Raw genomic sequence first — 20,409 nt, forward strand, 5'->3', positions numbered from 1 at the left:
CCTTTGTCATCCCCTTTCCCACATACACACCCAGCCACAGTGCAAACAGGGTTGCCAGAACCTGCATGGCCAACCAGGATGTCCCCCTCCCTTATGCAGCCCTTCCCCTCCCTTTCCTCTACTCAGCATTTCTGCCTCCTCCCTGCTCCACAGATAGCATCCTGATGACCCAGCAACCAGGCATAGTAACACAGCCACGGAGCCTGGGCTCAGCCTGCAGGTTCCTGGAGTCACACTCAGGCTGACTGACAACAGCAAGAAGAAACTGTTGCAGCAGCAAAACCTCCCGCCCAGAGTTGCCAGGGCAACTCCACCCCCTCTCCCCATCTGCCACCCCCTAAAAAATGACTGAGGGTTGTGTTATGCATCGTCTGGCGAAATAATGCTTCCAAACTGCAAATTGCTGATGGCTACAGCTCATCACAGAGCAAGGGCTATGCTTGACTGGTCCCAATTATAGTTAACCCCACCCCACCCAGCCTGATCAGGGTTGAGGGAAGCTGGGACATGGGACAGGAATGGCTAATGGGGTATGAATGTGTCTGCCACTGGAACGGGAAGGAGGCGGGTGTGGATGGGAACAGGGATGACAGTGTAGAAGTGAAGGGAGGATTGTGCAAAACAGAGAAGAAAAGGGAGGAAGGGAGGGAGGAAGAGCAAGGGAAAGGAATGGAGTACAGTAGCAGCCGCCAGGCACTGCACAGTCCACATCCCAGGCACTTCCTATTCAATCCTCATCATACTATGAAATAGGGAATATTCCATATTACACGTGAGGAAACTGAGGCTTAGAGGTTAAACAATTTCCCCAAGGTCTTTGGTATACCATAGGGGTGGAATGGACTACTAACATTATTTAGAATGGCCAATGTGTGCCAAAAATTGTTACTAAGCTGGTTGTATTTGGTTTTAAAGTTCTGTGCAGATAAGTTCCTCTAGTGCCTGCACCTGCAGCAGAACCTGGCCACCACCCTGCCCTTGGTATAACACTACTCAAGATCATACTGCTAGTTGGTGACAAATCTGAGTTTCACCCGGGTCCATCTGACTCTAAAATCGATATCATCTTCTGGGTCCCCAACAGGGTTCTCTAGGCAGGCCATCCCTGCCACTCCCTTCCCCTTTCACCTCCACCAGGCAGCCTCTGGTCCCCCTGCTCCAATCTCCTGGAACCCCTTGCCTGGCCTCAGAAGAGTGGGATGCCCTTTCGTTCAAGCAGCCTGGCTCAAACCCCAAGAGGATGGAGCTGGGGAACAAACCAGATTGGTTCTGTGAGCTCTTGAGTTTCTGCACCACCGTCCCCTTCTGGGCCATTCCTGTCCATTTGGGAACCTGGAGTCTCTTTTTCCTGAAATATCTGCAAAACCAAATGTCCAAATTCCTGTTCTTCATACTCCCTGTTACTTTCTCCTCCTGCTTTTAATCTTTCCAGCCTCTTCCATTCACTCAACGAAACTATACAGAATGCCCATCATGTGCCCCACTCTGAGCCCTGGGGACCCCTAACAGAGCAAAATGCACAGTGGTGTCTGCCTCCTAAAGCTTTGCTTCAGCCAGGGCAAGTCAACGACAACAGGCAAATCCACCCAAGGAGAGGACCTCAGATGGCTGTAAATGCTAAGGAGACAAGGAAGTGGGGCAGGCGTACAGGGAGGACAGGGAGTTTCCAATAGAAGCTGAGAGGATGACATATGAACAAAGCCCTGGAAGAGTCAAGGGATCCAACCATGCAGCTATTTGAGGGAAAAGGTTCTCAACAGAGAAAACAGCAAGAGGGTAAGCATCCAAGGCAGGAGTCGTTCTGCCTGTTTGATGGAGAGCCAGGATGCCCGAGTGGCTGGAACACAGTGGGCAGCAGGACAGGTGCAGGGGACGAAGCCAGGGAAGAGGGAGGCACACTGCATAGCGTCTTACAGGGCATTGACTCTGAGTGGGTGGAAAACCATGGGAGGAGTTTGGGCATGGAAATGGCATGATCTGACACATTTTTAAAGGATTGCTCTGTGCTGCTAAGAAAAGTCTGAAGGGGCAAGGGAGGAAGCTGGGAGACCAGCTGGGAGCATAGTTCAGAAGATGCTGTGGGAAGAGATGGGCCTGGGCCAGCATGGGAGTGGCAAGATGGTGAGAAGGAGTAGGAGTCTGGATATAGTTTGAAGGGAGAATTTGCCAATAAATTGAATGTGGGAAAAGGGAAATAAAAAACAGAGGACAAAAGGATGACTTTAAGATTGCTGGCATGAACTCTTGCAGAGATAGTGATGTTGGCAAGTGGAACATACTTAGTAGGAACAATTAGGAGAACAGTTTTGATTACAAAGTCAGCCCTGTATCTGTGGCTCCCAGCTTTGTGGATTCAACCAACTGCAGATTGAAACTATTCAAACAAAATTGCATCTGTGCTGAACAAATACAGACTTTTTTCTTGTCAATAGAGTATAACAACTATTTACATAGCATTTACATTGTATTAGATATTATAATCCAGTGATGATTTCAAGTATACAGGAGGATGTGTGTGGGTTACATGCAAATACCACACAATTTTATATCAGAGGCTCGACGAGCATCCATGGATTTTGGTATCCACGGGGGATCCTGGAACCAACTCCCTGGAGATATCAAGGGACGACTATATAAAGTTTGAGAGGCTTATCTGATATCCAAATAGAGATGTCAGTTAAAACATATGCATGACATTTAGGGGTAAGAAGGTCTGGGATGGAGATGTGCCTTGGCAGTCATGAATGGATAGATGGTATTTAAAGTCGTGAGTCTGCATAACATCACCAAGGCAATGAGTCTAAAGAAGAGAATAGATACCCAAAGATTGAGCCAGGGGCTCTTCAGTGTCTAGAGGTTGGGGATATGAGGAGGAACTGGCTAAGAAGGCTGAAAAGAGTGGCAAGAAATCGAGAGAGTGTAGTGTCTGAAAATCGAAAGAAGAATGTGTTTCAAGAGAAAGGGCATGGTCAGCTATGTGAAGAAAGTGAGGGCTGGGGACAGACCACTGAATTTAACATGGAGGCCACTGGTGGTTTTGACGAGAAGTATGCACTTCTTACTGTTTTTCTGCTTCATTTCCCCCTTAAACATACATTCATTTCCTGATAGCTGGGGAAAAAAATACTGCACAAATGAGCTGGATGCTTCTGGTCAAAAGCATGTATACATCTCCTTCCAAGTAGAATTCCAAGCATCCCAAAGAATCTCAAGCATCCAGTCAAACATGAGTTCCCCTGGGCAGAGGACACACTAGAATAGAAGAGGTAAACACCAGCCTGGCTCAGGGTCCTAAAAGAGCTGCAATGTTGATAACAACGATAATATTCAGTTGCTGAGAACTTTTCCTTTTCTATCCAGATGTATATTGCTATGTATCTCTCTACCCTAACCAAAGATTCACCAATAATTCAAGGAACCTGAATGGACAAGCCTATAAATCACCCCTATGGTGTATTTGGGGGCTAAAAATCATGTAGTTAACTTTCTATACAGAAAATTTCCAATGCTCTGGCCTCAAATCTTGCCACAAAGTGTTAACTGCTGGAAGTCCTCAAGATAAACGTTCTACTGGGCATGGCGGTGCATGCCTGTAGTCCCAGCTACCTGGGAGGTGGAGACGGGAGGATCACTTGAGCCCAGGAGTTCAAGACCAGCCTGGGCAACATAGATCCTGTCTCCAAAAAAAAATGTAATTTTTAGATAAATCTTCCCCTACTACCATGAAGATAGAGACTGTCTTTGTAATCTCTGTACCCTCAGCACCAAGCACACTGCTGGATACATAGTAGGCACTCTAAAACTGTTGAATGAATGAATATCTCTAAGTGTCTCAAATCACAGATGTGTCTACACTAGCCCAAATGAACTTTACTGTAGATTCAACTCTTGTATAAACAACCATATCAGATAAAACATGGCAGAAGGTTTTTTGATGATTTAATTGATTTACAGAAATGCAACAAGCTGGATTTTCTCCATATCACTTCTTACTTGGAGATGTGCACACACCCCCACCTCTTTAGGGGGTTATATCTTCATGGATGCATCCTTTGTGAGCCTCTTGCTGGAGCTGTTGCCATCCTAACTTTCTGGTGGTTAGCCACACTTACAGTGAAAAAACTTATTGCATTTATGACCAAAGCAAATTAATGTCCCCATAATGGCAATTGTGGTAGACTTATAGGGAAAAATAGGACTTTAATGTTTATGTGTTTATGTGTTTTTAATGTTTATTGGTTTGCTGTTACAGTCCTCATCCCGATGAGACTAGGTGTGTCTGAGTTAACTCATTGTCAAGGAGGTTATAGACATGAAGAGTTTCTGCTAACTACCCAAGCTCATAAATGCCTGCAAATGGATTTTTTTGTTTTTATGGGGCCAAGCCTCAGATCACCATGCACATAAAAGTGGTGCAAGGGATCCACTGGCCTCAGAGGGACTCCCAGCTCCAGCTTGCCCATTCTACACTCGCTCTTTCGCTCCCAACCAGGAAGACACCATGTCTTGCCGCTCCTACCGAGTCAGCTCTGGTCACCGGGTGGGCAACTTCAGCTCTTGCTCAGCAATGACACCGCAGAACCTGAACCGCTTCCGGGCTAACTCTGTCTCCTGCTGGAGTGGGCCTGGCTTCCGGGGCCTTGGCAGCTTTGGTAGTCAGAGCGTCATTACATTTGGATCGTATTCACCCCGGAGAGCAGCTGTAGGCCCTCGGCCTGTCCGCCGTGGAGTCAGCTTTGGTGCTGGCTGTGGGATGGGTTTTGGTGATGGGAGAGCTGTTGGTCTGGGGCCTGGGGCTGGCAGCTGTGTTGGTCTGGGCTTTGGAGCTGGCAGTGGCATTGGCTATGGCTTTGGTGGCCCTGGCTTTGGCTACAGAGTTGGAGGAGTTGGAGTCCCAGCAGCCCCCTCTATCACAGCTGTGACTGTGAACAAGAACCTGCTGACCCCCCTCAACCTGGAGATTGACCCCAATGCCCAGAGGGTGAAGAAGGATGAGAAGGAGCAAATCAAGACCCTTAACAACAAGTTTGCCTCCTTCATTGACAAGGTACCTATGATAGCTGAATCTCTGGGTCTAGGAATATGACAGCCAAAATGCACTAGAGTGCTCTTTCCCTTAAAAAGAACTGGCCCAGTTCTGGGGACTTGACCTTGACCTTGACCTCAGATCTTTCAAGTGCCTACCTCAGGCATTGTGGTGTGCTTTCTGGGTTGCTCTGCTGCAGAGCAAGGCCAAGCCAGAGGACGTGCTGCATGGTGGGATAGACTCAGACAGTGGTGACATCTTCTGGAGGACAGAGGAGCATCCAGCCAAACTCGAGGGCATCTCAACAAACTAAGATGTTCCATCTGGTCACTTAGAAATGTCTCTGAAACAGACTGGAAACACTGGGACTTTAGCCAGGTGTTGGCTGGTATATGTTTAAGAGGTTTTATTCTTTGAGATTCTTTTGTTCCTCATGAAGTTTTCATAGTTTCTGAGGCTGAGTGGCCTCATCTGTTCAGGCTTAGAAAAGTAGAGAATGGAGTTGAGTAATTAAAAAAAAAGAAGAAGAATTCATACCCCTTCATGGGGTATCAAAATTCAGCCAAGTTGCCTAGATTCAGGGAAATTGTAGGGAATGACCACTGGTAGTCACTGGTCTCCAGGGAGATAAGTGGGAACAGTGATGAGGATAACCCAAAAGAACTGACATCCCACACACCATGTCTATGTGGAGATGGAATGGTTATGTCTGAGAACGGAGGAGAACCTCTGTGAGTTTTGGGTTCTTCCTCTCTAAAATGAGAGACTGGGGTAAAGGGTCTATAAGCTATCTTCCAGCTTTACACATCTCAGCCAATGGTGTATCTGAGATGTTGGATAGGACTTACAATCTGAGAAGTCCCACCTTCTAGTATCATATCCCACCCCAAATGTAGTTTACTCTGCTCCTTATTATCTACCAGGAATGCCTGGCATCAGTTTTCAGATATAGGCAAACCCCAGCTTAAATAGAAACAACTCTTTCAACTTCCTAATGTACAGGTGTATCCCTTTCTTAGAGGCTAGATGGGGAATGGTACTGAAGTGCTATGGTTCAAAACCCCATATTGGTAACTAGGCCTTACTGAGCACAAGGAGGGAGTCACAACCTGCCCTTCCAGCTTCTGCTGAGTTAGTGGAGGAATGAAAGTCAGCAGAGGAGAGAACCCTGTCGACATGTGGTCGAGTCATCGCTGGCCATCTCAAGAGCTTGGTCAAGGCACGAACACTACCAAGCACTTCAAATGCCATTTCTGTGCCCTGTGGATTTAGGTGCGATTCCTAGAGCAGCAGAATAAGCTCCTAGAGACCAAGTGGAGCTTCCTCCAAGAGCAGAAATGTGTCAGGAGCAACCTGGAGCCACTCTTCGAGAGCTACATCACCAACCTGCAGAGGCAGCTGGAGGTGCTGGTCAGTGACCAGGCCCGGCTTCAGGCTGAGAGGAACCACCTGCAGGATGTCCTTGAGGGCTTCAAGAAGAAGTGAGTGACATCTGAGCTGCACAGACCAATGACAGGCCTGGGCTGGCCCCAGAAGCAGCTGCCAAGCTCAGATGAGAGCAGCTGGAAGGATCAGGGTTGAATGCTGGTTACCACACCAAGCCTGGGGACAGGGGTGAGGGGTAGTGATAAGTGAACAGAGAGGAGGAGGCCCTGCTGAGGAAAAAGGTGCCCATGTTCAGCATCTTTTTCAGTTGGGCCCTACTTGCTCTATAGTCAAGTGCAATAATCCTACATCATTTCTATCAGAGGAACAAAGCAATAGACCAAGCTTTCATATCCCAAACCCACGTTAAGAAACTGGAACGGCTTTGGAGAAACTGAGAGGCACTGGCTTATGAAAGGTCATGAAGATGAGACAGAGGAGGTGATGTTATAGCATTCAGATAGCAGTAGGGAACCATGCTCCTGCATGAACTGAGAGGTCTTGAGAGGTTCACTGGGGAGTTAGGAGTAACTGCCTCTCAGTTCAGAGCAAGAACTCACCCTCTTAACTTTTATCATCAGGTATGAAGAGGAAGTGGTATGTCGGGCCAATGCTGAGAGTGAGTTTGTGGCTCTGAAGAAGGTAAGGGGGAACCACAGCCCTGGCCAGCTTCTCCTCCGGACTGGCAAATGTTCTCAAGACTCCCCAGGAAACTGCCCAGGCAGCCCTGTGGAGTCTGGGACTACTCACACCACCAAGACAGTGGAACCTCAGAGATAATAAGAGATTTCCTACAAAGTTCAGGTTCAGCCTCAGATTCTTTAGGATTGGGTCACACGTGAGCAGAGGTATGAAAAGATGACCTAAGTATCTTGGATTGTCCAGATTTTCTTTGCCTCTAACTGAACATCAGAAAATGTCCAGCAGCCCCTGGGGGAATGTTGGCATTATAATAGGGAAAAGAGTAAAAGTCACTGAGCTTCACTTCTACGCAGCGACCTTACCGTCTGTGGGAAGTGGCTGCCTCTTTGCCTCCATCTCCAGACCCAGGTGGGAAGGTGAAACAGTGGCCAGGCGATGAGTATTTATTCTTCTCTCTTTTATACAGGATGTGGATGCAGCTTTCATGAATAAGTCTGATCTTGAGGCCAACGTGGATACCCTAACTCAGGAAATTGACTTTCTAAAAACCCTTTACATGGAGGTGAGGGCTCATCTTCTCTAGGGCATCCAAGGAGATCAATGCTTGGCCCGGACTCCCTGAGGGCTTAGTCTGGGCTAGCATATTTTCAAACATTTACTATAATATAGCTTTCCTCTCACTCAAATCTGTATGCTGTATATGCCAATATATCTTCAAATGGGGAAGGGAAGGTGAGCAGGCTTTTCAGCAGTCGGATGCAGGTCAAACTCCTTGGATCTATGATCCAACTCCTTATTTGCCAATTTAAAGACTGGGATCTAGAAATGTCACTTCCTGTGTACTGACCAGAAGACTGAAAAATTGATTTGCCAGGAGAGGTGAGAAAAAATGTGTTTGACCTAATTAGCCAAACCAGCTGTCTTTTGCTTCATAAGCAATCTGTCCAGTCTGGTATGGGCCCAGCCAGAGCTGAATTGCTAGCTGTAAGTGAAGAGGCTGAGGAAAGCCTCCTCTGGAATTCTATTTGCAGGCCAGCCCCAAGCCCCTTGGTTCTTCTATTAAGGGCTTGGGATATAGGAATTCCTAGACCACCATGTGCTAAAATATTGTCAGGTCTCAATGGTCTCTGACCAGCCCAGCCACTTTGCAGATAATCTAAGAAAAGTTTAAGCCCTAGAGAAGCTCCCACTTTCTTCCACCATGTTTTTAGGTCCCCACGGTTTTAATACTCACTGAGCAAAGTAGTGTGTTAAAGGGATGTCTCTGAGTAGATCACAAGAGTTCTAAAGTCAGCCTGAGATGGTTCTCAGGCATGTCTTTTTCTTTATCACCAATTTAGATGGTCTTGCTTTTTCACGAACCAATGAGTGATGCTCCCTGCCCATGACACCACTTCCTGGGCACCCTGTGGCAGAGTCCCAGCTACTAAATGAGATTCTAAGCACATCTGTCTCCCCATTCCTCCAACACAGGAAATCCGGTTGCTGCAGTCACACATCTCAGAGACATCGGTCATTGTGAAGATGGACAACAGCCGTGATCTGGACCTTGACGGGATCATCGCTGAGGTCAAGGCCCAGTATGAGGAGGTGGCCAGGCGCAGCCGGGCTGATGCTGAGGCCTGGTACCAGACTAAGGTGGGCAGTGGAGGCTGGGGAAGGGATGGAGGCAACTCTGGGGATAAGACTCATGTATAACAGAGCGGGCCCAGGGAGGTTTGAGGCCCCCAACTCAGTGGGGGCTGTGATCTTGACCTCACCTTTGAACCCTCAAAATACCCTCTTCTCTCCCCAGTATGAAGAGATACAGGTGACAGCTGGCCAACACTGTGACAACCTGCGCAACACACGGAACGAGATCAACGAACTGACCCGCCTGATCCAGAGGCTGAAGGCAGAGATTGAGCACACCAAGGCTCAGGTGGGCAAAGGAAAGGAGGGAAAACCTCAGATGAGGGAGAACCAGGGCCTCAGGCTTTGGGAACCCCCAAGTCTAATGAGGTAAGGGAGACCATCAAGACCCAGAAACCAAGGAATGGAGGGACCAGTCCAGGAAGGCTTTCTGGAGGATAAAAATATGGAAGGGAAGGAGAGCTTCCCACACAGAAGTAAAGGGCTAGGGCAGACCCAGCAGGAAAGGTGGTACAGAAAGAATAAGATTACCCTCTAGATGCCATGGCTCTGGAGCAGCTGAAATCAGGAGGGACAAACTCAGTGGGGATGGAAACAAGAAGAGCAACACCCTACCCCATAGTGACATCAAACTACAGGATCTCCAGTGTCCTGGAAAGCAGCCACCACGGGGTCCATCCCTGCCTTGGCCCCAGGCTATGTTCTCACTAAGAGGGGCAGTGTTTCTAACCCAACCTGGGGATGCCCTGGCACTGCCAAAGCCTACCTGCAAACTACCTTCCCTGCAGCGTGCCAAGTTGGAGGCTGCAGTGGCCGAGGCCGAGCAGCAGGGTGAGGCGACCCTCAGTGACGCCAAATGCAAGCTGGCAGACCTGGAGTGTGCCCTGCAGCAGGCCAAGCAGGACATGGCGCGGCAGCTGCGTGAGTACCAGGAGCTGATGAATGCCAAGCTGGGCCTGGACATCGAGATCGCCACCTACAGGCGCCTGCTGGAGGGCGAGGAGAGCCGGTGAGTGCTCTCAGTCCAGCAGGAGAGTGAAGTCAGACTTAGGCATCTAGAAAGATTAAGGAAGAGAAGGGGACAGTGAAGAACTGCAGAAATACTTAGTCTTTAAAGATGACAATACCTTCTCTGCAAACATTAGTTGCATTGTCCTTGTCAGGGAGTTAGAAGAAGGCTCTAGATCTGTGACTCTCAAATGTAAGTCTAGATAAGCTTCACCAGAATCATTAGGAATTTTGCAAAATTACTACTAATGATAAATTTCCTTAAATATTTTAATTGAATGGTTTTGGGATAGGGTCTAAGAATGTGTAGTTTTTCGACACTCCCCAGATGTGTGTACAACCAGGGGTGAGAACCACTGCTCCACAGATCTGCTCAGACAAGAAAGCCCTTTTTATGGCAAAGAGGTTTTCAGTAAACAATAGTGCATGTGAAATGATTTGTTTCTTTCCCTTTCCAGGCTCTGTGAAGGTGTTGGACCAGTAAACATATGTAAGAAACTTGTTTTTTCCTCTTCACACATTTCTCTCCTCTTCAAACTTCCTTTAAACTCAGGCCCACACTGGGGTCAGGAGGCGTCCTAGATGGCCAGTCTAGCCACGACAGTCAGGGGAGCTGGGACCATCCAGCCCTGGACGGGGAGCACCTTCTTAGCTGAGGTCTGAGATCTCCCCAGAGTCTGCCTTCCCCAGAGCAAAACATTCACAAAGGTTTGCAAGGCCTCCAAAGTGGAGGACAGCCAGCATTTTTGCTTTGAGTGGCCTTGTCCTTCCAGGGAAATATCTAGGGGACTTAGAAGGAATGGGATGGCCTCTGCCAAGAGAGACTCTCATACCCTGATGGCAGGGAATGCAGCAAGGCCGAATGGAAGTCTCCCCACCATCGATGCCCTGCATGCTTTGGGCATGGCAGGCTGGGGACACTGGCAAGGCAAGCCCCAGCCCCTGCTCTCTAGAAATAGAATCTTCTTGAGAAGATGAGTCCTAGCTCATCACCTAGGTTGATGGTGGTCAACCTAACCCTGGAAGGATCCCTGGGGAGAAGAGCAGATATTGGCATTCTTGTTTTGCCCACTCAAAGAAAGTACATGATTTGCCAGAACTCACAAAGTGAACCAGATTTCAAACCCAGATTTCTAACTCCAAAAACACAAATGAACACTGACGTGTAGTGGAACCAAGTGCTAAACTGGGTGGGTCAGACAGTCAGAGCTACATGTACTCCGAAGAGAATGTCCCTTCCCACTCCCACGGAGGCGGTGAGTGAGCAGGGGAAGCGGCAGGCAATGGCTTTCTGCAGAAGGTCAAGCCTGAGTGAACTTCATGGATGGCAGGAAGGATTCTGGGTAAGATGAAAGGACAGGAAAGAGTGTGCCCCTCCCTGGATGGGGCTTGTCTAGCAAGGTTTCACTGGATTCGAGTCCTGAGGTATGGAGGTGTGTCCAGGGGAGAGCAGAGGGCTACAGAACACAGGCACCAGTGGGTCAGGAGAGAGGTGACAAGGGACTAGCGTTGAAGGAGTTTCCTGTGTGCTGGGCTAGGGGAAATGTGGAGACCACCTAGGAGCATAATACAATTGGAAGATAAAAGGCCCATGGCTTTATGGAAGCTATTGCTCTAGCTGTCTGGATAATCCAGCTCACTACCTACATCTCACAACCCAATTTGACGTTAGCCATATATAAATGAGTCAACCTATGGATGTATGCAAACATCTGGGGAATTGGACGAATTCATCATTTTAATCTGGATGTTTGATTTTAATGTAGTCACAATCTTTGAGCCATCCAGACAAGAGAGGGAAAAAGTGTATACTGACTGTGTAGACAATAGGGACCACTTCCCCAGATGCCACAACCCTGCCCCAACTCCCTCCCCACCAGACCCGGAGGTGCAGCCCAGAGGTAGCGTGGAGGTGGAGGGCCCCGGTGTTGGCAGCTTGCCTGATGCTTTCTTTCTCCACAGCCGTCAGCAGCTCCCGGGGAGGCCTGGTGTGCGGGCCTGAGCCTTTGGTTGCCAGCTCCACCCTCTCCCGCAGTGGGGTCACCTTCTCAGGCAGCAGCAGCATCTGTGCCACCAGTGGTGTCCTGGCTTCCTGCGGCCCGAACCTGGGTGGAGCCCGGGTGGCCCCGGCCACTGGGGACCTGCTGAGCACTGGTACCAGGAGTGGCTCCGTGCTCATCAGCGAGGCCTGTGTCCCCAGCGTCCCCTGCCCCCTGCCCACCCAGGGGGGCTTCAGCAGCTGCAGTGGCAGCCGCAGCTCCAGTGTCCACTTCGTATCCACCACCACCTCCCGCCGGACCAAGTACTGAGAGCCCAGCCCTAGACAGCTGCTGCCCAGAGAAGCAGCAGCTCCACGGCTCCCGCTTCTGCCCCCAGGGTTCATGGGCTCTGGGCTTGAGGGTCTCCAGCTCCCTTTCCTGCCAGGAAGCCACCCCTTAGCTCTCCTCCGGCTATTCTGCCTGGCCCCATGTCCTCTTAGAGGATTTTTCTGCCATGTAGATGCTCCATTAGCAATTCCAGCCAAGCTGGCTTCTACCTGCTTCCCAGTTTCTTTCCTTTGGATCACTTCTCTCCCTGTCAGCGACAGCCTGGAGAAATGCACATTCAGTGCCATAACAACAATACACCCAGTGCCCTCACCACCCGTGACTTCTGGTTAATTTGGAGTTGACTGTCCACACCACAGGCATCCTTAAGTCCACATCCTTCACTTCCTTCCTCTTCCTTTCCCTGGTAGGAGAAGGTTCTTTCCTTCTCTCCCTGATCCAGGGGATCCCAGTCCTTGGTGACCCCGGGCTCCCTAAGCCCCAAGATGGCTCTTCTCCCAGTGGCTTCTGTCCTGCTGTTTCTCTTCCTGCGTTGTTGGTGTAACTCCAGCATGCAAGTCCACGAGGTGGGGTGCAGGCAGACTGGCGGGCTCTGCAATGCTCCTCATACTCCTGCCCCTGCTCATGGTGTGAGGCCCAGCCCTGTCCACTGCAGGGTTGTGTCTGCAAGCTCCAAGGAGGCCTGGGGGCTGGGTGGGGTGGGCCACCTGTGTGTGCTGCTCTTTGTGTTCCTGGGGTTTCAATAAACTTGCCAAGCTCATCTCATAGGGACTCTGGCCTCTCCTTCTGGATCACACTGGGGTTGGGGGAGCTGCCTCCTAGACCCCACCAGATCACAGCCTGCCAAGCTGAGGTGGGGCAAAGACTGGTGTCCTGGGCACAGGGAAGGCACTGAGGAAAGAGGGCCCAGGCCCTTCCCTGGAGGGACTCACAGTTCTGCAGGGCATAGGAGAGGTAGCAAAGGCTCCAAAAACAAGTGCCAGCTGGCCCACTGCCCACTTCCCCCCACCACCAGGAATAGCCTTGTGCCCAGAGGCACCCTCCCCTGACCAAAGTGAACCCTTCCATCTGTAGTTTCCCAGGTCTCACCCACCCTCAGTTCCCCCGGTTCATTATAGGTCCTTCCTGGTCTTTCTGTTCCCACTCGTGTCTCCATCCAACTCATTCATCACAATGCTGCTCGAAAGGCCTTTCTCACATAAAAAACTGACTGTGGTTCCCTCCAGCTCATATCCCTCAGTAGCTCCCTATTGCCTCCCAGAAATAGCCCAAGCTCCTTAACATGGCATACAAGCCCTGTGTGATCTGCCCATAGACTTCCACCCCCAGCCATCCCCTCCACACAGCCCACTGCCCACTCTCATCTTTTGTCTGTTCATCCAACAAACATTTGAGAAGTGTCTACCACGTACCAGGCATGATGCTGGGAAAATGATAATGGACAAGATTCAACCCCAGCCCTCGAAGAGCTTACAGTCCTGTCTGATAGATGGACAAGTGCACAAGCACTTGACTCAATATGCTAAGTACTATATTACAAGTAGAACTCATGCTGTACTACCCAGACGAGAGGCCCAGCCCAGACTTGGGGCATCATTAAACACTTTCTGAAGGATATAATGTCCCAGCAGAGATGTGAAGGATGATGAATTAGCCATACTAAGAAGGAAGAAGTGTCCCAAGCAGAGGCAACAACAGCATGTGCAAAAACCCAGACGCTGGAGAGAACAGAAGCTTGACAATTTGCCTGGAGTTGAAATTGACCATGACTATACCATAGAGTGCAAGACATAGCATCAGGTGGTGACAGGAGTCAGCCAAGGCACAGTCATGAACAGCACAGCTCCATTGGAGTACATGTCTCACAGTAGGAATGGTTTTCTGGTCAGCCTCCCTCCAAGACAGTTCTTCTGAGGCAGCAGGAAGCACGTCTTGCATTTTTGTATGTTCTGCATTGCCAAGACCCCAGCCAGCACTCTGAGGATGTAGAGGTTGCCTTGCTCATAGCCTCAGGCCCTGCCTGATGGTGGGGTCACCAGCCACTAGCCCTCCTGCTTCCAGGGGCTCACGACTTCCCACTTCATCTTCTGTGTGCAAAGTCACACACACCCCTTGGGGGCAATTTTAGTATTTGTCATTTTAAAAGTCACTGATAGGCCCATAACAAAAAGAAGTAGACAAAGGAGAGTCAATAACTTGAAGACAGATCAATAGAAATTATCCAATCTGAAGAATAAAGAGAAAAGAAGATTTTTTTAAAAGTTTTTTTTAAGCTAGAGAAAAATAACACATTACATAATAGGAGAATAACAGTTCAAATTATCATAGATTTCTCATTAGAAACCATGAAAGCCAGACGACGGTGGCACATCACATTTAAAGTGCCGAGGGCGGTGGAGCCAGGGAAGGACTGTAAACACAGAATTCTACAGCCAGCAAAAGCCTCTTTCAGAAGCCAAGGCAAAAAGAAAACAAAACCAACAATGAAACAAAAAGACATGCTCAGATGAAGGAAAACTAAGAGAATTTGCCATCTGCAGACTTGCTCTAAAAGGAAACGATGTCAGAGGAAAACATAATTTCAGGAATGAAGGAAAAACAAAAGAAACGGTAAATATCTGGGTAAATATAAAATTTATTTTTGTTTCTTTTATGTTCTTTAAAATATATATGACTATTGAAAATAAAAATGATAACTGTTGGTGGGGTTTTAATTTATGTAGATGCAATATCTATGATGACTATCACATAAATGGGGGAAGGTAAATGTAAGTGAGAACATATTACCTCTAAGTAGACTGTGAAAAAGTAGATTACATACATTGTATCTCTAGAGTAGCCACTAAAAAATAATACATAGAGATATACTCAAAAATCAATAGAGGTCAGGCGTGGTGGCTCACGCCTGCAATCTCAACACCGTAGGAGACTGAGGCAGCAGCATCACTTGAGCACAGAAGTTCGAGACCAGCCTGGGTAATATCAGAAGATCCTATCTCTGCAATAATATATAATAATAATAATAATAAATGAGTTTTTTAAGCCATAGATCAAAAGAAAAAATCTTAATATCTAAATAATCCAAAGAAGATAAAAAAAGAATAGAGAAACATACATCAGAAGGGCTAAAAAGAAAACAAATAATAAGATCACAGAACTCAAATAAAACAATATTAATAATTACATATAGCATAAATGGTCGAAACACACTGTCAGGGAGAAAAAGTTTTCCTTTACCCACTTAGTTTTAGTGCTTGGAGTCTGTGAATTAAAATGACAAAAGACAGATTAACAGAAGGAAAGTTTAATGGCTACTGTCACTGTCTTCGGTAATTTGTGTCACTATCAATCAACCTCATTTAATTGACATTTATAGAGCACACCACCTCAAACAGAAAAATATACATTCTTTTCAAGTTGCAACAGGGAACATTCACCAAGATAGACCTTGTAAATTATGTAGCCAGTCCTGCCTGAATAACTCTACGTCTAGTATGTGTGCACTGAATGTACAGTTTTAAACCTTCGCACAAAGAAGAATTCAGACCTAAGCATTTTCACTTGTGAATTCTACCAACATTTAAGGAAGAATTCAACCCAGACTCTTCCAGAAAACGTAAGAGGAGGGAAAACGTCTCAATTCCTCTGGAGACTAGCATTACCCTGATACCAAAACCAAGCAACATTATAAGAAAAGAAAGCTAGAAACTAGTATCCTTAATGAACAGAAATGAAAAAATCTTCAGCAAGGCATTAGTAAAGTAAGCACAGTAACAAATGAAAGGATAGTATATCGTAACCAATGAGAGTTTAGCCTGGGAATGCAAGGCTGTTTCAACTTTCAGAAGTCTATTAATGTAATTCATGATATCAACAGACTAAATAGAAGAAACAATATATCTTGATAGATGCAGAAAAAGCATTTGACAAAATTTAACATCCATTCTTGGCTTGAAAGAGAGAGAACTCTCAGCAAACTAGAAATTGAAGGGAACTTCCTTAGCTTGGCAAATGGAATCTGAAAAAAAGAAAAACCTACAGCTGACAGCATACTTAATGGCAAAAGGCTGAATGCTTTCTCTCTAAGATTAGATACGAGATAAAGAAGTCTGCTTACACCACTCTTAGTATTATAAAAGCTGCCTGGCCACTGAACTAAGGCAAAAATATACAGGTTGGACATTGCGGAAGACAGTGTGGCGATTCCTCAAGAATCTAAAACTAGAAATACCATATGACCCAGCCATCCCATTACTGGGTATATATCCAAAGGATTATAAATCACGCTGCTATAAAGACACATGCACATGTATGTTTATTGTGGCACTATTCACAATAGCAAAAACTTGGATGTCCATCAAGTTTTGTCCATCAATGACAGACTGGATTAAGAAAATGTGGTATATATACACCATGGAATACTATGTAGCCATAAAAAAGGATGAGTTCATGTCCTTTGTAGGGACATGGATGCAGCTGGAAACCATCATTCTGAGCAAACTATCGTGAGAACAGAAAACCAAACACCACATGTTCTCACTCATAGGTGGGAACTAAACAATGAGAACACTTGGACACAGGAAGGGGAACATCACACACTGGGGCCTGTTGTGAGGTAGGGGGAAGGGAGAGGGATAGCATTAGGAGATATACCTAATGTAAATGATGAGTTAATGGGTGCAGCACACCAACATGGCACATGTATACATATGTAACAAACCTGCAGGTTGTGCACATGTACCCTAGAACATAAAGTATAATAAAAAAAAATTGACTCTTCCAATCTGAGGACATAGACTAGTACTCCTTTTGGCTAAATTTTTCAATAAAGTTTTATTATTTTCCTCAGAGGAAAAAATAGAGAGAGAGAGGTTGGAAAGCAAGAAATACAGCTCAGAAGTCATCAGTTTCTATATAGAAGATTCTAAGAAATCTTTTTTTAAAAATCTACTAGAGCTAATAAGTGACTTTAGGAAGGTTGCAGGATGCAAGGTACATATACAGAAATCATTGTATTTCTATACACCAGCAATGGAAATAAAAAAATTGTTGGAGTGTCATTTCCAATAGTACCACTTAATTCCAAAGGATGAATACTTAGGCATAAACCTTTAAAAAGTATATGAGAATCTGTACGCTGAAAACTATAAAACATTAATGAAAGAAATCAAAGAAAACTTAAATAAATGGAGAGATACACTGTGTTCATGAACTGGAAGACTCAATATTATTAATATGTCAGTTATCTCCCAAAGATGACATAGGGGTCAAACCCATGGACAAGGGCACAGGCAGACCTGAGTTCAATCCCAGGTCTTCCACTTACTGGCTGCATGACAAAAGGTAATGAGAGGTAACAATAATACCTAACATATGTTGAACTGAGTAGTGTTCCAAATAATTCTCACAGGTTAGCTCATTTTATTCTTTCAATATCCTTAGGTGGTAGGTGCTTTTATTATTTGCCATTTGACAGATGACAAAACTGAGGCCCAGAGAGGTTAAATACGTGGTGAAGCACAGGAGCTCTGGCTCCTGAGCCCAGGCTCACCACCGCTGTGCTGTTCTGCCTGTCACGTAACCTCAATATGCCTCTTGCCTCATTTGTAAAATGGAAAAAATATGTCCTACCTCAAAGAGATGTGGGGATGACACTCAATGGTAACCCAAGGTGCTTGGCACTCAACCTGGCACACAGTGGGTACGCAATTGCTTCAGCAGTGGTGGTGGTGGTGGTGGTGGCGTTTCTCTTTTATCAATGAACAATAACTTTGTCAGCAGCTCAGCCACTCCTGTACCAACCACAGGTGGATGCAGAAGCATCAGGGGCTGTCTCCAGCTTCCAAAGCTCTGGAAACCAGAGCCAGCCGCAGGCAGATCCCTGGCCTTCTCTGCTTCTGCCACAACTGAACTGCTGCCAGGCCAGTTGTGGGAATTTGCTGCCCTCTTATGGCCACTAGCTTCGGACAAGAAGGCATAGGAGAATTTCAAAGCAGGCTACCAAGCAGGATTGGCTTGTGCAATATAGCAAGGGGAGGAGGGAGCTTAGAGTCTTGTGAAACCATTTTGTTGTTTTCCAAATTTGTAATTAGGACACAAACATAAAAACAGTAAGTAACAGCTTTTAAAAAGAAATCTATCTCCTTTCTCACCAGCCCAACACAACCGTTTTCACTGTTCTGTGCTCTTTGTCTCCATGGGTGTTCAGAAAACCACAACCTTGAAGCAGGAAAGAGCCCGGGAGTGGTCTTAGTCCCATGGCTTTCAAACTGCGTGTGCTCCTCGGGGCTCAAGGGCCAAGGCTTCCCACAAGCTGTCATTTTCTGCCAAATCTCAAATGTCTAAAGTATCCAAGATATCCATTCATTTATACATTCATCGGTCAGCAATATTTACTGAGCACTTACTGTATTCCCAGCACTGTTCTAGGTGAACAAAATGAACAAAACAGACAAAACCTCTGCTTCCATGGAGTTTACTTTGGGATGATGGGAAAAACAGACAAAATCCATAAATAAAATAATTAAGTAAATTCTGGAGTGTGTTAAGTGTGATGGAAAAATAAATAGATCAGAGCAAGATACGCCAGATGGAGAATGCCCTGGGGTGGAGGGCAGGTTGCCATTTTTTTTAAGGGTCAGAGAGATAGTACCGGGGCAAAGCCCCGCAGGAGGTGATGGGCAAGCCACGTGCACGAGAGGGGAGCATTTGGGTGGAAGGGACAGCAGGGCACAGGCCCTGAGTCAGGAGTGCACCCTGTCCTGGTGCTCCAGGAGCAGTGGGAGATCACTGTGGTTGCTGAACACAGGGGGGCCGGTGACAAAGGTCACAACACACAGGCAGTACAGGGCCTTGTTGGCCATCATTAGGACTCTAAGCAAAATGGGGAGTTAGGTGTTTGAGCAGGGGAGTGACATGATCCAACTTATGTTTTACAGGGCTGACTCTCCTGTGTTGAGAAAGGAGTTGGAGGGCCAGGGGCAAACAGGGAGACCAGCATGTCAATCTTATCTATTCTATAACTACATAAGTAGATACATGGCTTTATATAGCTGTTTTCCTCCTAGGATTTGGAAGATGGTTCAACTGCCAAAAAGAAAGAAAAGAAATAAAAAAAATTTCAAAACTATTCATGCAGTCCATTCCTGAAATCAGAGGCTCTGTAATGACTGAGCCTCTGCTCTGACCCTGAGTAATCATGGAAAACAGCAAAGCACCAGGGAATGCTGACAATAGGAAGGCACATGCACAGAGTTCCGGAGCAGAAGGGAGTTTCTTGGAGCTCCCGTGGAGTAGGCCAGGGAGTAGCTGTGTCAGCTGGGCACGGAACCCTGTCACCACACACTGGAGAGCGTAGAGTTGCTCTGACCCTCCCTTCTCTCACTTAGAGTCCCTGAACGATGCCCAAGTCTTGTGAAAGCCAAAGAGAGGGAAAGAGGGCTAAGAAGACCCTCCAAGAGCTGCATCTCAGCAGCTGCAGTGGCGCAGCCTTGGATGCATAATAAAAGTGTGGCCAGCAGAGGCAAAGGGCAGTACCCAACTTGAATCAGCTGTGCAGGCCTTGTCCATGGGGAGCCCATCAGGATTGACTGAGGAGGACCAGCCCACTAGGAGGGATGGGAAGACAGCCCACAAGAGCCTAGGCAGACACAAACACAAAACTGGGAGGATGGACAGGCAGTCCTAAGGACAGACAGTGTGGGATGGGGAAGGTGTCAGCACCCTCTTGTCTTTGGACAAATCCAGGAATTCTTCTTAGAAGGAGGGGATTTTAGCACAGTAGACAAAGCAGAAGGGAAGGAAGGTAGTGGGCCTCTGGGGTCGGGCAGAGTCAGCTTCCCCAGGGAGCATTCCAGCTCAGGTAAAAAGCATCGCCTGAGGGTGGGGCTGAGGTGGGAGCAGTGAGACCTCTGAGAAAACCCCAGAATATGTACTCTGGAACGGAGCAGATTCACAGGAGGTCTCAGAGGTTTTCTGGACCTCCAGGGTAAAGAAATTCTCTCCCCAAGTAGTTCCTGAAGACTTTCTGGAAGAAGAAGTCTCTTGGGAGCTCTTTAAATTATGGGAGGGTTGTGGACTCCTCAGATTCCCGAAACTAGATGGGGCCTTCAAAAGGTGCAGGGAGCAAGAGGGGACAGGGCCAAAGGAGGTGATGAGCGACAGTCCTTAGGAAAAGAGGGTGTAGAAGGGGATAAATGGTGTTACCTGGGGAGTCCCAGAGAGGGCATTTATGAGACAGCAGGGAGGAGAAATCACAGCCTCCCCCTGATGATCTCACAAAACTTTCCTGGGAGAGGCAGCTGTTCTGAGACATTCCAGGCCAAGGTGTGACAGGGAGAAGGTTACTGG

General features: G+C 47.2%; 1 protein-coding gene across 1 annotated transcript; it reads left to right on the forward strand.

Annotated features, from left to right (window-relative positions):
* Positions 1–4,440: 4,440 nt before the first annotated feature.
* KRT84 (keratin 84, type II) lies at positions 4,441–12,264 on the forward strand. Its single transcript, XM_011930578.1, has 9 exons — positions 4,441–5,047; positions 6,299–6,507; positions 7,033–7,093; positions 7,560–7,655; positions 8,567–8,731; positions 8,889–9,014; positions 9,514–9,734; positions 10,192–10,223; positions 11,696–12,264. Exons 1-9 carry the CDS (start codon positions 4,502–4,504, stop codon positions 12,040–12,042), a joined length of 1,803 nt encoding a protein of 600 aa, XP_011785968.1. The 5' UTR covers positions 4,441–4,501; the 3' UTR covers positions 12,043–12,264.
* Positions 12,265–20,409: the final 8,145 nt, after the last annotated feature.

This window comes from Colobus angolensis, unplaced genomic scaffold (assembly GCF_000951035.1).
Source record: "Colobus angolensis palliatus isolate OR3802 unplaced genomic scaffold, Cang.pa_1.0 Scaffold87, whole genome shotgun sequence".
Lineage (NCBI taxonomy): Eukaryota > Metazoa > Chordata > Mammalia > Primates > Cercopithecidae > Colobus > Colobus angolensis.

Excerpts from the sequence above, each read along its gene's own strand:
- KRT84 (XM_011930578.1), top strand. The coding sequence starts at position 4,502 with ATGTCTTGCCGCTCCTACCGAGTCAGCTCTGGTCACCGGGTGGGCAAC. Across the intron at positions 5,048-6,298 it reads TTGCCTCCTTCATTGACAAG|GTGCGATTCCTAGAGCAGCA; the intron begins GTACCTATGATA and ends CTGTGGATTTAG. Across the intron at positions 9,015-9,513 it reads TTGAGCACACCAAGGCTCAG|CGTGCCAAGTTGGAGGCTGC; the intron begins GTGGGCAAAGGA and ends CCTTCCCTGCAG.